The sequence below is a fragment of the Oculina patagonica genome, chromosome 5 (genome assembly GCF_052425735.1).
Source record: "Oculina patagonica isolate OP01 chromosome 5, crgOcupat, whole genome shotgun sequence".
In the NCBI taxonomy this organism is placed as follows: domain Eukaryota; kingdom Metazoa; phylum Cnidaria; class Anthozoa; order Scleractinia; family Oculinidae; genus Oculina; species Oculina patagonica.
This window is the reverse complement of record NC_135762.1, coordinates 27,658,808-27,676,570: the sequence shown is the minus strand read 5'-3', so window position 1 is coordinate 27,676,570 and position 17,763 is coordinate 27,658,808. Positions and strand designations below refer to the sequence as shown.

Sequence of the window (17,763 nt, the reverse complement as noted above, 5' to 3'; positions counted from 1 at the left end):
CTCGATGGACAATTTTTCCTCCTCAGGTCTAGGGTGGGGTGAACAAAACAATACAAAGATCATTTCTGGCTTGAAAACGGTAAAAAAAGAAAACAAGTTACACTTAGATGGTAAAAATGTAAGAAAAAGAAATTTTTGAAATGTTCTGATAAACCTTTGGTAACTCTGGTTGAGCTGTTATAAGAAAATGTGATTACGAACCACCACTACCTCCCCCTACCCCCGCAGGGAAGATAGATACCAGTCCCTCTTCAAGAGTTGACACATATTTACCGCTGGATGTAGTCAAGTTTGGCTGTGGTGGCGAAAGTTAGGGGACGTTAAATGTCATTTTGCGGAGAATGCATCAAGATGATGGGGCCAAAAGTTCCATCAAGATGTTCGCCAATATATTTATTTCGTTCATCGGTGCTGGGATTTTGGGAATGCCTCATGCATTCAGAGAGGTAAGGCGCTGAAGCTTGAGCGATCGCTCGAACGAACGCGGTACGGCGATGCCACGAACGCATATTTGGAGAATGAAGATTTTGGCCAACTAAAAGGTTGATTGTTTTATTTGTCAGGCGGGAGTTATCGAAGGGAGTGCGATCATGGCATTAATTGGTACATTAAGGTAAGTTTTTACTTAAAATCACTGGCTAAACGATAGCTTTTGCCTTCACCGTCTGAAAGTACAAACTTTCACGTTCGGTATTTAGTGTAGGCAACAGAGTTTGCTTTGCCGGTCCTTTAAAAATATCGTGAATATGGATTTTTGATAGGGAGTACTTGTAGTCATAGCAGCGAATACGTTTGTTGTTGACTTTTTGTTCTTGAGCAGTCATAAGTTGGCTTTTAATTTACAGTTTGGCAAAATTGTTTTGATTTTTTGCTCGCCCGGGCTTCTAATTTAATAACTTTTTAAGCCGTATATACGCTTAGCTTTAAGATAAAAGACTAGCTTATTCTAACTTTTTTGTCTAAACTTTTTCTAAAAACAAGCTTTATTGAAACAGTTTAGCAAACATCAACGATGTGTCAAAATGGGTAATTTAGAATACTGGTACTAATGAATGAGTTAGGGCTATACATGTAATTCCTCCTGGGCAAAATCCCCACCAAGGAAATGCATGAAACCACACAAGCCACAGCTTTAACATTACTGTGAAAAATACACCAAAAAATGTTTTTTCCTATACACTGTGGCAACAGCTGGCAAGATGCTCTCAAACCAGTAGTAGTTTGTGACAGAAAAAGGCTTTGTGAGCTAGGCAAGGAAGCAAAAGATCAATTGTATATTATAAAGCAATCAAAATTCATAAAAAGCTATATTTGACATTTTAAGTTATCCAGTATTCAAAGAAAGGTCTGTCACATAGCCTGGGTGAGTTGGACAGGGCTGGGCTAGTTGAAAAGATCAGCTTTTTTTCCTTTATATAATACATTGTTATGTTTTTGGTGTGAACCAGACCTAAGTGTCTTGATTTGAAAATTAATACATCCAAAATCTGAAAATTAAGCTGTGTCACGATGAAGATCTTTGATCCTCTTTCACGCTTAGGAATTTCTTTTGTAAATATACAACTTTGTTTCCTGTAAGAGAGCGACCCTGGAAATGAGGTTGGAGAATAATTTACTTCTGATTGACATGACTGAATTGCATTTTAAAGAACCTTTCTGTAAGCATGTTTACCGTTTAATGCATAAATTAATTGCGGTTTTATATCAGAATGAAGTGAGTGAGTAACTGATCCAGTGAGGGAATTCAAGGCCAATAAAATAACTTCATTACTATTTGGTAAAAAGTAGGGCCCAGACTCTTTGCATACAATGTCACTGTGTCTTGGAAAAATCACCAAAAAACTACTCCAACTGTACAATTTGATTACCTTTTGACAATTCACCGTTATCCTCATCTTGCTGTTCTGGGCATATTTTGTGTATGAGCGAAGGTACTTATGTTGGTCATAATTTTAGCACAAAAGGGGGGAGCAGCGATGGTGAAGTGGTGAGAACGCTTGTCTCCCACCAATGTGGCCCGGGTTTGGTTTCCACCAGGTGCCTTATGTGGGTTGAGTTTGTTTTTGGTTCTCGCCTTGCTCAGAGGGTTTTTCTCCAGGTTCTCCACTTTTTTCCTTCCCAAAAAACCAACATCCAAAGTTTCATTTCCTTCTATTTTGTTTGCTTGTAGTGCCCTTCAATGAGGCCCTGTCAGGGTAAATTCTGACAAGCGACACGGCCCAGAAAGAAGCGACAGCTGGCACATAAAATAAAATTGTGACAAACGGCAAACCTTTTGGAAAAACTTAAATTCCGACAAGGACAAACAATTTTCCTTCAATTCAACTACCGACAGGGACGGGAAGTGCGATAAAACAGCGACACAGGACATTTTTAAATTTAGACAAGCGACATGGGTTCCCCACAAAAGTTTTGTTTACTGGTATTAATAAAGTTTGTTTTGTGCTCCTTACAGTGTGAAAGCAATGTTACTGATTATTGACTGCAAGAAAAAGATAACGTGGAAGAAGCTTGACCACATTAATGGCTCAGTGTTGTCAGGTGACGGAAAGATTGCGTCAGAGGAGAAGGAATTGCTGAAGACGGCTGAAAACGGAGAAGTGGATAAAGTAATGGATGAAGTAGTGGATGAACTGCTAGTCAGTATTGCTAATTTAGCAATAATTACAGTCAAAGCGGATGTTCTTTTGATGTTATTTTTCTGGTAGAAAACCGAACATAACAACTCCACCTATGTTTTAAAGAAGGAGTAACTAATGTCCGATTCCCTCTGTGGCACACTCCTAAAGGAAATCACGGTAGCTGTATTCATCGTTGCTAAGTCTCACACATGGTTTGATGTATACAACTACCATGATTCCCTGCAGGCATGCACCATAGTGGGAATCGGCCATTGTCCTATTGTCAACTGTTTTTTCTTTGAAACAGAGGTGGTATAACCTCGTTTTACATGGCAAAATAAAACTGAGAATCAGTATTCATTTGGTACATTGCACTGCAACATTGCAGAGTTCCTATCAAAAGAACATCTGGTTTGACTGTAGCAGTTAAGTCTGCTAAAGTCATGTTCTCTCCTTACTGGATCTTTTCAAGATCTATTTGTATTTTATTTCTCTTTATGTTTCAATGCTCTCTAAATTATTTGGATTTCCTAAATTCCCGTCCTACTGTGATGGTCCTTAGCAATCTTGCTAAAGCATTTTTCTTGCAGACTTCTCTTTCTTTTGATGCATGTCCAGCAACATACTATACAGGCAGATAAAATGTAAATACATTGTATTTACCTGCAGAATACATATATGTTGCAGTTAATTTTTGATCTCAGTTAATTTTTTATTTTAACTAGTTAGTTTTTTTTCTAACTAGTTGATTTTTTTTAACTAGTTAAATAATGGGGTAAGGGTAAGGGTATCATATATTTAAAAAAAATAGTAGTTCACCCAATGTTTCCTACGTGGCAAAGTGGATAAGGGGTTGGACAGCAAATCCAGAGGTTGAGAGTTCAAATCCAGTGCAGGTTAGTAAAAAGGAAAAATAAATAAATGATAGTACTTAGGGGAGGGGGATAACAGCAGATAGTAGGGGAGGGTTAGTAAGGATGGGGGGGGGGTATGAGATATCAAGGGAGGGGAGGTGTTCTACTTTTTCTACTTATTAACCTAGAATAAAAAAAAACTAGTTAGAAAAAAAAACTAACTAGTTAAAATAAAAAAATTAACTGAGATCGAAAATTAACTGCAACATATACATATCATGTATCATCATATTGGACTTTGGATTGAGCAGTCTCCATTCAAACCCTGGCCAGGGTCACTGTGTTGTGTTCTTGGGCAAGACACTTTACTCTCATAGTGCTTCTCTCCACCCAGGTGTATATAATTGGTTACCGGCACTTTAAATAGCAGCTGGGGGTAACCTTGCAATGGACTAGCATGTCTGTTGCAAGGTTCGTTGTAAGGTGATGGACTCCTACAATTATTATATTGAACCTGACATTTCAGTACATGTATGCATGTGTGTACAATGTAGATTGTATGATAAATGCTTGATTATTGTATATCAGGTTAATATTTAGTTCTCATGGATATTTAGTTGCAGAATCCCCATCATGAGATTGATTATGGAGATCTTGGTGAGTGTTTTGTACAGTGTTTCGTCATTCATCAGTACATGAATCTACTTATTCTTTTAGACGATGTAAATTTTTTAAGCACTTTGTTGCTTTTTTGTAAATCAGTGACCTGGAAATGTTGGTCAACATACTTTTCAGGTATTCTTGGTTTTCATGTTACGTCATAAAATTCTGAAATCAAAATTCACTGGGCCTACTAAATTTTTGTTGTCATTAGACGTAAGATAAACTAAAAATATATCTTTTTGCAAATTTCCAGATCGATAGTGTCATTCGTTTTTTAATCAGAGCATTTTGAATATTTGATTTCTCTGTCGTATGTGACATCAAGCTGAGTGCCGTGACAAAGCTGTTTTGTTTGAAAAAGGCCTTTCCTTTCCATTTTCAGCAGATTGAACATTTCAGATATAATAAGTGGTGTTTATGTGAAACTGTACTAGCTCATGAGCCAAAGATTGCCGCTGTTGTAAACAGAATTGAGTTCCAGATGGTTTCTCTGACATCACGGCGGCCATATTTGTGTCCCTCGGAAGGACACAGTTATGGCATCTCCATACTAAGCTTTATAAATTTGCGTGGAAACGTTCGCGAAATAACTGGCGAACGGTGCACCATACAGACCTAAAAAACTTGGAGAAATTGTTTATCTATTTATCATCTATAATATTTGAAATTCCTAGCTTCTGTAGTTGAATGGTTTCGAATTTATTTTTTGATTGCGTGACAGTGAAAACCAGCAATAAGCCAGATTAACCCCTGGTGTGTCCAAACCCCTGGTGAAGTACTATGAGCAATATCTGTCTTCTTGTTGTTTCAGGTTATTATGCTCTGGGAAATTCTGGAAGAGCCCTAGTTGACATAAGCATAGTCATTTCACAAATAGGTATCAGTTGTTAAGAGCTACTGTTATACTGTACATGTAATAACTGATATTAAGCACTCGACCATCCACTGTTCAAGTTAATCAGATTTATAAGCTATATACTGTAGTGTACATCTAGTAGATGTTGTAAACATAATTTGTTAGTCATTTGCTAAACCTGGCAGGTGATTCAAAAGCTTTCCATGCGCTCTTCCAACAACTTTTAAAAGAGAATGATTATCTAGAAAAATAATTTTCTGTGTGATTGGTTGATGACAATTAACCTCACAAAGCATGTGTAATTCCCACACTTCTCTATTCAAAGTCATTTGCATAGTACTTTATTATGTATGCAGGTCATAAGTCCCGTGGAAATGGCTAATTATCCCCATGGCTCTCTCCCATTGGTGTAGCGGTGCAATATTAACCGTTCCCTTCAGCGTGCACCTCAGTTCTAGGTCTTTCGACGGTAAAACACCACGACTACAGTTCAAATGTTGCGTCCCGCCCTCCCTCCCTTAGCGATCTGTGTTCTGTGCATCAACTTCCAGCGGAACATATATTTTTGTCTTCGGGTGTATGTACCTTGTTTTTGTTTCTTCCGCGTTTGCTGTTGACCGCTTTGTATTCCAGCACGCCCGAAGAAAAAAATCCCCCGCTCCGCCGGTGACACTCTGTGTCGCTTATGGCTTCACCGGAGTGTCACTCTCCATATCTTAGCCATATAACAATGACAGCAGAAATAATATAGTACTATAACTTAGAGAGATTACTGAGAAGAATTATGTACCAAAATTTCAATAGAATCTCGATTTCTCAAACCTCCAGGGGAAACAAAAATTGCTTGGAGAAATCTGAGGGGTTTGAGAAATCAGGTAAAATTACTTCAGAGAAGTACTATCCAAGGGAAACAAAAATTGGTTCAAGAAATGAGGAGTTTAAAAAAGCTGAGGGTTTGAAAAATTGGGATTCTACTTTAAAGTTAGGTTGAGGGGCAAATTTAGTAAATTTCTTTAAATTTGTTTTTACTTTGACCTTGGATCCAAGTTAGAACTTCCAATAGAACATATTAAATAATTATTTTGAACGTCCCTTACAGTGTGTAAACAGTCTGTTGAAATTCAGGGCTCGAGACTAACAGTAGCCAACTAGCCAAAGGCTACTTAAATTTAACTTTTGGCTACCAGGTTTAGCATTCCTACTAGCCATTTGGCTAGTGAAAAACTCGGAAAAGTCAGCTGTTCTCGATAGAAATGAATATACCTGACTAGTGAAAAATAACTTTTGGCTAGTAAAATCTGATATGTCACTAGCCAGTAAACCATTGAGTTAAAAAGTTAGTCTCAAGCCCTGAAATTTAAATGCTTTTTTATGTGTTGACAGGTTTTTCATGTGCATATTTGATTTTTATCTCTGACACTCTAAACAACATGTTTCCAGTTCTGAGCAAGTGAGTATTCAGCAGACCAGATTTGTAAATTTATTGGCGGTCACTGACTAAATATTGACATAAAGACAGTTTTATTGTGTGGACTCTATAAATGGTGAAAGGGATGATCTGTTGCTGGAGTAATGGGTGTATATTATGTAAAAAATATAATAGCTTTATTAGCTACACTGTATAATTTAAGTAACAGGGTTCAAATACGGTATTTGGGCATGAATTTATACTAAACTACATACATGTAATTATCTTACAGTTGTATAAGTAATGATAACAAAAGAAATTCAGTCAAATGCGAAAGGACTAAAACCAAGGAGATTCTTATTGATAGATGGAATGCATTTTATTTACCAACATACAATATACACATGAGCTATTATTAGACACACTAAGTGACCATGAGGAACCTTGCTCAAAATGTAAAATTTTTGCCCTGTTTGATCAAATTACTATCATCATGGTAACCCAGTTTCAAAAAATCACTCTCAATGGTTATTGCCCTGTATAATAGGCCTTATTCGTATTCCCCGACGGCCCTGGGACGAGAGCCTTCTGAACATGAATGCGAGGCTAATGCGGGGTACTTTGCACAAATTGCAAAGAAACATATGGAAAATTGCGACTGGGTTGCCGAAAAACCTTAAAAATTATAAACGCTTTGAGGATCTAGAGCTAGTCGGTGATCTGCAGGCTAGAGGGATACCAGTGTCAATCAGAAAAAATTAGAAGATCTGGTAGAACTTACCGAGAAGGCTAACAAATTTACACTGAATCGTCGGGAACGGTTTCGAGTCAGCAGTACTTGCGAAGTAAACTTCAACACCAGGTTATGTTTCCAGCTAATCTCTTATTTTTATTTTCAGTGTATATCCGACTTAAGTGAGAGATTAAACTTTCCTTGAGGATATCTATATTGCTATTTAAGAAAGGGGTTCAGAAGAGGGAACTTGCTATATTAAATTTGATCACGCACACAATCTCAGTTGTTTATTTTTTTAAACTGTGGCGCTGTGATAACTTTTTTCACTGCAAGAGCATGAAATGAGCGTGAAACGATTAACAGCATCACTTGAGCCAAATGAAAATCTAGCCTTTTAATCAAAAATTGTGTGTAGTTAGCTTCAAAACGAATCTGTAAATTGCTTTGTAATCTTTAGTGAGTTTGCCGATCTTGATGTGCGTGCGAGATTTTAATCTGAAACATCCAGTTCTGTTTCAGACCATTTTCGTGAAAGAATATTAAATGATCATTAAACTATCGACATTCTCACTTAACTGAAATAAGAAAATTATCTTTTATTCGAACATTCGATGATTTAGGGGCAAAATGAATTTGGAAGTTTAGATCTTGCGATTTTTAGGTCTTTCTAGCCAGTTTGCATGTACCGGCGTGCGAGAACATTAATTAAATTTACTAGTTCTCAAGACGTTTTGGCAGCAGCACAGAAACATAGCAGTCAAACTCTGAAAGAAATCAGTTCAGTGGAATTAAAAGCTATTCTTTTAACTAAACAGTGAGAGCATTTAACAGCAAACGAATTTGTAAATAATTAATGCGCCATTTCGTTCAGTTGTTTTTGTCCATATGCCGATCAAAATATGTAGTCAATACGCAGCATCTCTCAGACATTTATTCTTATTTTTTTAAAATAATGGCAATACAAATCTCTCCAAGTTAAGTATATTGCCTCTGGTAAGTCGGATGTACAATCAAAACAACTATTAACAGATTGGGGTCATTACCTTGCGACTCGATGACTGACTTGCACTCCCCCGATTCAACTACTTCAAGGAAAATTTGTTAGCCTTCTCGGTCAGTTCTACCAGATCTTCTAATTTTTTCTGATTGACACTGGTATCCCTCTGGCCTGCAGATCACCTCCTAGCTATAGATCCTCAAAGCGTTTATTATTTTTAAGGTTTTTCGGCAACCCAGTCGCGATTTTCCATACGTTTCTTTGCAATTTCGAGCAAAGTATCCCGCATTAGCCTTGCATTCATGTTTAGAAGGCTCTCGCCCCAGGGCCGTCGGGGAATACGAATAAGGCCTATTCCATCGAACTTCATCAAAATTATGGGCACTTGTAAAGGCCGATTTACACGGTACAATTTTGTCGCATGCAGCATGCTTGCGACATGCTTACAACAGGCCAACTACACGAATTGTGTCATGTAATTTATCAAACCTACAACTCGCTTACGACTGTTGTAGGCGTGTCGTAAGCTTGTCGCATGCAACAAAATCGTGCCGTGTAAATCGGCCTTAATTAGAACTGCCAAAATCAAGAACAGTAAACATTAAGCAAGTTCATTAGAAAAAAGCTCAAAGATGTTAAAATTCTTACAATATAATTAAAGTGGTTTTTGACTGATCATAATATATATGATTTCTTGGGTTTTTTTTGCAGGCACCAGTTCCTTATGAGTTTATTACCACCACTAGCTATTCTGGTAAATTTCAGACATCTGAAGAAATTAGCTATATTCAGGTAAATGTCGCCTTTATAAATTGTGCATTTTTATAAATATTGTTTAATTTATAACTGAAGTCGATAAAAATATAAATGCATCATAAATTTTCATGAGAATATAACACAGGTTCTTGCCAAATAATTATGAAAAAAGTGGTAAAGTTCTAATTAAAAACAACTCAAGAAGTTCTGTATCTTCAAGAGGTACAGTATATTCTATGAAAGCATGAAGTACCAGTTGTTGTGATTAAATAATAACTAATACCTGTTTTTATGCAGTCTTTTTGCAGATTTTGCCAATGTGTTTGCTTATTGTGTAGTCTTTTGGTTTGACTTTGCACACTTTGATAAAGTCAAGTAAGTTATTATAGTTACTGTACTTTGTCTAATTTCAGTTACTTTCTTTGTAAAGGGAAATGAGTTTGTTAATGTATCTCTCTTTTGTTGGATGAGTGGTCTGGAGAGTGCAGGGGGAGGGGGGAGGGAAGGGGTGTCAGCCAGTCTCAGTCAGCCTTCTCTCCTAGCAAAAGTAGATGATGGAAGTTCTATGACAAATCAATTTTACTTTTTTATTGTTTTTGGATTAAGGTTTTCTCATGCAGGGTTTAGCCACAATAAGTGTTAATCTACAATTTGAACACATTGCTTAAAATGTATTACTTTCTCTTGATTTTATCTAACTCTGTGTTATCAGGATTCATCCTCAGGTTGCAAGAATAAGTGGTCTGCCATTTTTCTTGGGTGTGGCAATATACTGCTATGAGGTAAGTAAATTAAAGCAAAACAAAAAAAAAATATAAAAGAAAACAATTTGTGATAAAGAAATGGCAATTAATTTTTATTTGCAGAGGATAAAGACAGATTGATAAGGTAAAAAAAAAATGATCGGTATATGATATACAATGTACAACAGTCAATCAGTGATTTGTTCCATTCATTATCCTCAAAAAAAAATATTTTCTCAAAAGTGTGTATAAATGGACTCATACAAAGTGTGTTGAAGTGTGGTGTTCAGATTAAGATATAATAAGAATATAATTCTTATTGATGTATACTGTTCTAATGTAGGGTGCAGGATTAATATTGTCACTGGAGGCATCCTGTGCAAGAGATTCAAGAGACAAATTTAGAAAGTAAGTATTTGACTTTGATTAAGCTCCAAACAAGTTTGTAATTGTGACCTGGAAAGTGAAAACAGCCACTAAATGCTTTACGCTTAATGGAATAAATTGTTTACTACCGGTATCCATTTAGTTTCTGTTTAATGGATCATGAAAAGCGTCTTTAACGCTTTTGCTATCATTTAGTACGTGTTCAAGTGTATAACATGAACCCTGCACACAGAGCTGTATTTATTGATTTTTATTGAAGAAATTATAATGACAGACTGAAGTGAAATATTTATGGGAAGTGAATTTTACTTTTAATTAAAATTTATAACCACTATTCTTTAGCTATGAGCTATGGTCTTTGAATGGTTTGTTTGAGGAACCAAGCTTCAAGTAAAGATGATGTTATTATCCAATGAAAATTCTTGAAGTAAATTGTCAGGCTTTGCGAATCTAGACATGCGAAAGTTGACATTTTGCCTTATATTCTCTAACCAGGGCTTTCAGTCAAAAATTGTCTCAAACTATAAACTTTTCCTAGGTACTGATTGCAAAGTTGAAGTTCTGTTAATGTTAGAAGTAGAAGTAGGAAGTAAATCAGGTTCAAGACACTATCCTCTTGAACTTGATGATTTTCTTCTTTCTCTTCACCTGTCCACATGGCAGACTATAGATATTGTTGGGAGAAACTATGAATTGATCACTCTAACTTGTAAAATTTATTTTTTTTCTTTCAGTGTATTCAAGATGACATTGTTTTTAGTTACAACGTTGTATATTGCATTTGGTGCCTGTGGTTATTTGGTAGGCACAATTTTATTTTTAAAATGACATGTGATTGTATCAATGTATCATCGATTATGATATTGAATTTTAATTATATTATTAAAGAATCAAACCTTTAATTAACATTTTGTTTGGTTGACTTCTTCCCTGTATTTGTTAAGGATTTGTGTCCTTTGTAAAATTAGCTTTCATGTGGTCGTGCTTGTTTTTGTGCGGATCATCATTAAATGTGATTTTTTATTGTTAATGATTGTGCATTTTGCATGTTACAGTGGAGTATGCTGTGACTAGACATTCATTAAATTAATAAATTTAATCTTGAGTGGTTTATTTTTTGGTTTTCTAGTCCTTTGGAGAATACACTGAGCAAATGATTACATTAAATTTACCTAATGGTGAGAAATGTTTTCGATATAACAAGTATTTAGTATTTAGATATTATAATTTTTTATATGTTTGTGGTACATCAAAAATGTATCCCATAGAGGAAGTATTAAATTATTAAATGCACATAAATTATCGTTTTTCTCTGATTCAGAACTTCTGTCTGATGTTATATGTTTCAAATTATTGTTTTTAGGTCCTTTTCCTGCTGTAGTTCAACTGTGTCTTTGTTTTTCATTATTTTTCACTTACCCAAGTAAGTACAGTTTCATTACTATGTGAGTGTTGCTCTTTTATGGTAAATTATTATTTATTTTTAGTACATGTAGTCTCTGTCCCAGTTATAAATAAATTATTTTAAATTAAATATTAGATTTTTTTAAAAAAATATATGGGGAGTAGGGAAGGGTAGGTAATTAGCAGAGGGCATTAGTTAACAGTTACATTAACATGTGATAATGATTTTTTTGTTCATGCTCTTAATTTGCAGTCATGATGTTTCCAGTTGTACTATTACTAGAGAAGAAACTTCTTCCAGATGGAGGAAAAAGTAGTTATTATCAAGGGGTAATTATTTGTCGGAATGTTTTTAATTCAACAGCCCTAAGTTAAATCCCCTGATATTTTATCACTGACACCTCACACTGAGGAATTAACTTTTAAGTAAATAAATGTAAATACCATAGAAAAGCAAGCTTCAGTGCTTACAATAGTCATTAGCAAACTGTAGGTCAGTTAGAGCAGTTTTCACTTGAGTGTCAAAAGTAATTCGCATTTGCTTTGGTTTTGCATCAGTACGCTTCTAAGTGATTGGTTTTAAAATTTTGCGCCACTTTCTTGACCAATCAGAAGTGAAACCAAAACCAATTGTGACTCGCTCGCGCACGTTTTCCTGTGCTTCGTGTCGGGTACATGTATTTATTTTGAGTTTTGATTGGTCCACTGGATTGTCTGTGTCTTTTTGATTGGCCAGAATAATTACTTTGGTTTTGGTTTTACGACACTCAATTGAAAACTGCTCTATGTGAAGTACAGCATGTACACTACAGGAGCTGTGGTGGCCTAATGTTCAGTGTGTTGGACTGCAGGTCGAGTTGTAGACCTGGAATCTCAAGCCCTGGCCAGGGTCACTGTGTTGTGTTATTTTGAGGCACTAAACTCTCATGATAGTGCCTCTCTCCACCCATGTGTATAAATGGGTACTGGGGAATTTAATGCACGGGGTAACCCTGCAATGGACTATCATCCCATCCACAGAGAGTAGAAGTACTCCTAGTTGGTTTGTGCTACAATTTTTTAAATTTTTTTATTTTTTTTTATTTTTTTTTTTTTTTTTTTTTTTTACTTTTTTTTTTTTACAATTTTTTTTTTTTTTTTGGGCCTTTTTTTAAAAAAATTTTTTTTTTAAAAACTGAAGGAATAACCCTATTTAAAAAAAGGCTTTCTTCTACAAAAACGGGGATAAGCTCCGGCTGTATGACCACTTGGCTTAAACACAGACTTTTTATCTGGCCTTCTGGGCCACTAGGCTCAATTACAGACTGTATCTTTCTTTTTTACCTGAAACCTAAGAACTACAAGAAGAAAATTAAAGATCATGATAAAGATAATTGGAAAGACATCGGCATTAATGCGTGAGCTAGCCGCACAGCAGTCCGGCGCTCTACCACTGGCTGCCCCGCCTGGCTGCTCAGTTGGTGGCGCGGCTGCTGTGCGGGGGTCAATGGGTTCGAACCCCAGCCGGACCAACACTCAGGGTCTTAAAATAACTGAGGAGAATGTGCTGCCTTTGTAATTAAAATCTGCAAATGGTTAGACATTCTGTCTTCTCGGAAGGACGATAAACCGTAGGTCCCGTCTCTTGTATCTTCGTCTTATAACAGGGGACGTTAAAGACCCACACACTATTCGAAAGAGTAGGGCACGAAGCTCCCGGTGTTGTGGTCTGGTGTACAGCGCATTTGAACATATACACATGAAAAATGCGCTATATAAATTCATTATCATTATCATTATCATTAGATTGTATGGCAGTTTAAATTTTTATTGGAAAAGAAATTAAAGAAGTTTGTTTATAAAAGGTTTCTAGTTGAGGGCAAGCTACTAACAGGCAGGTTCCTTTTTTCTCTTCTAGTGTATTTTACGTGGCTGTGTTGTAATACTATCAGGCATTGTTGTGCTTGTAATTCCAAATTTCTCTACACTTATGGCATTCTTTGGATCCAGTTGTTGTACACTGCTAGGATTTATTTTACCAGGGATCTTTCACCTTCGAATATTTGAAGGGTAGGTACATTGATTTAAAGGGATTTTTGTACTTTAACAGGCTTGGGTTAAGATCTTGCTGGCTCAGACCTATGACTGTTAAGAAATGGTTTTTCTATCTCCGCTGTGGACGACAGAGCTCCAACCACAATGAAAAATTCTGGCTGTTAGAACCCTATAATTCTAGCTTGTGTGGCTGGCATTCAAAGGGGAGTGCTTCGCACTCTCTGCTCCTGCCCACGCCCATGATCGAACTCCCCTTCTCCCACCTCTTTGAATGCCGGCCTTGCAGGCTACTGTAATTCATATCCACACAACTCTTCGCGCTTTGAATACAATTTATAAGGAAAAGTACCCAATTATTGAACACCCATACGCTCTCGTTGGTGTCAAATTTTATTGATCTGTAAAACATTATTAATAATTGTTTTTTATCTTTACCTTATTTTTAGACATCTCACAAAATGTGAATGGCTGATTGACATAGTAATTATATTTCTTGGATTAGTTGGGTAAGGAGTGTTCAGTTATTTTTATGTTGAGCAGTGTAAGACTGTAAAGAGCTTTTACGCTTGAACTTTAACAGTACTATTGTTTAATATGCAAACAGGTTTACAGGCTGTTGAAATAGCATAAATCGAATTTCCCTAAAAAAAAAGTAATGAAAAGACTTTGAAACACTGCCACTTTGCCCCACTAAAGTTATTTCTGGCTGCAACTTCCTGATTATATGCATACTTTACCCAGACATACTTTGTGCAGACTGACCTGGAAGCCTACGCAAATTAAACTACAGAAATCACAAACCGAAACTGTAAATAAACCACTTTCACTGAACTTTCTGTTAAATAGATCAGTCTCCTTGTTAAAAAAATTAAGAGGAAATCCGCCAGGACTTCGAGTAGTTATTGGACAAAGTTATGTACCAAAACTATTTACACCTGATTGCAAGCTTTTGTGTTACTGCTTCAAATATCTTATCAAAAGAAATCTTTTCTAACAACACCACACATCGAAAACACATTTTGAAGTTACGCTGAATTCCACTGAATCGCTTAAAAGATGTATGCTTTTGCCCATAGCTTGTGAACTTTAAATATCATTTTCTAAGACTCTGATAAGAAATTGTTATACCAGAATTATTTCCACCTTATTGCAAACTTTTTTGTTACTGCTTCAAATATCTTATCAAAGGAAATCTTTTCTAACAACACCACACATCGAAAACACATTTTGAAGTTCCGCTGAATTCCACTGAATCGCTTAAGACGAATTTACAAAATGGTTACACATGAGATTTTGCCTATACCTTGTGAACTTTGAAATTCATTTTCTCAGACTCTGATAAGAAATTGTTTTTGATGTTATCACGGATAATTACTTACATCTTTACCTTTTATTAAGAGTAGGAAATAACGCAATAGGATTTAAATTATTCTGGAAATTGATTTTTGTCCAACTTTAATAAATATTACCCGACTTCCTAGTGGATTCCGTCTTAAATGGTTCACTCTTGGTTTCTTTCAGCCTTAATGCTTGGGGCTTGCTTCTTGTCAACTATCAACTAATAGAAACCTCAAGCTAATATCATACATGTAATAAATTTTGCATTGGCACTTTATAGGTGTTTCTAATAATAATAATTGTATTTTTTCAGGGCCGTTATAGGAACAAGAGATGCTCTTCTAAGGCTTCTGGCTGGCTCATGATTTAATTTCAACTGGTGCATTAAGTTGTACTTAATGTTCAGTTTATTTATTCAATATAACATGTAAATGAAAAAAAATATTATAATCCTGTATAAAGATAGACCTCGATCGTTCAAAGTGTTGATAACACTATTGACTGGATAATCACCATCCAGCGGATAAAATGTTAACAAAACCAATTATCCCGTTCACTGGATAGTGATTTAACCAGTGGATAGTTTAATCAATCGGTTGAACATCTAGAGCCAGAATTGCACAAGAGATGAAAGGACAATACACAGATTGAGTTACAAATTTTAAATACTAAAGCAATAGAACAGTGCTCCTCTGGGACAGCTTTTACTTGTGTCAAGAGAGTGGAAAAAGAGAGTACCTTTCTACAGCAACACATCATATTTATCGTCAACTGAACAAACTCAAACAGTTTAATGAAATTTTTTTTTTTTCACTGAGTGATATTCACCATATGATTTCATCTACTAGTAAATTAAATAAAAGAAAATAAATAAAAATATAGTGGTGCGCTACGCCATTTCAACAGATTCAAACATTTCCATTCAGCAAAAAATGAAATTAAATACTACATGTACATTTATTTGCGTTTTAGCACTAATGTTTTAGAAAAATGATTGGTTTTACTTTAAAATTTGCAGTAGGTTTGTGTGAATTATGGTGAGTTCAGTAATGTCAATAATCAATGGAATGCAAAAGAATGATAGTCGATTTTTGATGCAAGCCTCTAGTAATTGGTAAGAAAGAAAACACTTGTCTAAGTTAATGTGTGGTTCCAGAAAATGTCCATATTCTCCCCACAGAAGGGATTGGAAATTCCTGGGTGGTGGGAGGGGTCTCAAACGCCAAAACCTTTAAGGAAATGTTGAGCTTATTTTAATTGGAATTTCCAGAGGGGTGGGGGGGGGGGGTTAAAAAAATCCCTTCCGTGGGGGAGGTGTGGATAATTTATGGAACTTCACAATGTTATGGTGTCTGTTATCAGTAGCCAAATGGGGATTTTGTCCACCTCTTTACTAGATAACTAAGGAATGACCACCAGAGGAGGCAGCTGAAATTTATGCTAAGAAATTAGCTGAGAGCTTTGATAAATATGAAACATTGTACAGTTATTTTTACAAACCTCTATGAGGCAAATCGATTTTTGATGAGACATGTAGGGTTAGAAGTATATTTTCTCTAAATAATAATAGATATTCTTAGTACATGTAGTGAAATATAATTTAAAAACAAGTGCATGAAATTCACAGGAAACAAAGATGTACATTTAAGTTGAACTTTCACTAGCAGATTCCTTTTACAGTAATCACTAGTCACTTAAAATCAAAACCATTAACCAATAATTTTATGGGCCTTTTGACAACCAAGTACAGTTGAATCCCGATAACTTCAAGGGGAATCGGAACAGAAAGAGGTTCAATACCCGATTCCCCCTATAGCGCGCGCCTGCAGGGAATCACGGTAGTTGTATTCATCAAACCATGCGTGCGCGCGAGACTCAACAATGATGCACGTTGCTGAGTCTCGCGCATGGTTTGATGAATACAACTACCGTGATTCCCTGCAGGCGCGCGCTATAGAGGGAACCACAAAGGCTATTCATCGAGTGGGGTTTCGAATTATGAAGGATAAAATAATTTTTAGTAAGAAAATGATCTTGAGGGGATTCGAAAAAGGTTTGAGTTAGCATGAGAATCGAGTTATCTAGGGTTCGAGTTATCGGGGTTCAGCTGTAACAGCTAAGTATCTGAAAGAATATTTTATGCAAACAATGTACATGTAAATTCATTTAAATACAGGGGTATCAGTGTTTACTGTTAATTTATCATACAGTAATGTCAGAAGAATAATGTGGTTTCCATTGTAACCACGACAATGTTTGTACATCTGAGCAAAGTAAAGCAAAAGCAATGTGGTTAAGAGTTGTTTTGTTGAGATTTTTAAGCCTGTCACTTCCTTCAATTCCACATGGTCTTCGATCACCAGCCTACGCAAACCATGAAAGTAACAACCTCGTCCCCAGGGCCTTCTCGGCATTTTGAAAACTCGTCGCCGAGAAGGCCCCCCAGTCGACACCCACAAGGCGGTTTTGACTAGAAACGCTTTGCAGCTTACCTTGCATTTCATTTCATTTTTTTATTTATTCTATTTCAAATAACAAAGATAAATATAGAGTAAAACAAGTAGGAGAAGAGAAATGGAAAAGGGCAAAATATAGCTAGCTGATTGGATGCCCATCATTTAAGTGACTAATAATCAGGATAAAAAAGTTAACTTAACATAAGACACCTCGCAGTAAGGCATGACTCTCCCTGATCTCCTCCCTTTGAAGGAACTCGGAATGTTCATTGCCACTTCTCAGTCATCAGACATCTTCGGTAGTCTCCGGAAATCTTCGACGGTCTTCGGGAATCTTCGGTAGTCTCCAGAAATCTACCGAAATGATCGGAAATTGTCGGAAAATGGCCAAAAGCTTCTTGATATTCTAAATAAAATAATATTGGCCTTTTTGTAGCCTGCGAATACAGCCGCCTCACATTCGCGTCCTTGCGGGACGCGAATGAGAGGAGGCTGTATTCGCAGGCTAGC

At 36.2% G+C, this 17,763-nt stretch overlaps 1 protein-coding gene across 2 annotated transcripts; it reads left to right on the top strand.

Annotated features, from left to right (window-relative positions):
- The first annotated feature begins 40 nt into the window (after positions 1–40).
- LOC144654354 (uncharacterized) lies at positions 41–17,098 on the top strand. Of its 2 annotated transcripts, none has more exons than XM_078514484.1 (17): positions 41–446; positions 564–613; positions 2,456–2,609; positions 4,093–4,132; positions 4,950–5,015; positions 6,378–6,444; positions 8,847–8,927; positions 9,189–9,266; positions 9,604–9,673; positions 9,978–10,042; positions 10,756–10,822; positions 11,151–11,199; positions 11,385–11,444; positions 11,679–11,755; positions 13,323–13,474; positions 13,906–13,965; positions 15,111–17,098. In XM_078514484.1, exons 1-17 carry the CDS (start codon positions 342–344, stop codon positions 15,160–15,162), a joined length of 1,293 nt encoding a protein of 430 aa, XP_078370610.1. In that variant the 5' UTR covers positions 41–341; the 3' UTR covers positions 15,163–17,098. The 2 variants fall into 2 exon arrangements, with proteins under 2 accessions (XP_078370610.1, XP_078370609.1); XM_078514483.1 differs by having other exon boundaries at positions 2,456–2,639.
- Positions 17,099–17,763: the final 665 nt, after the last annotated feature.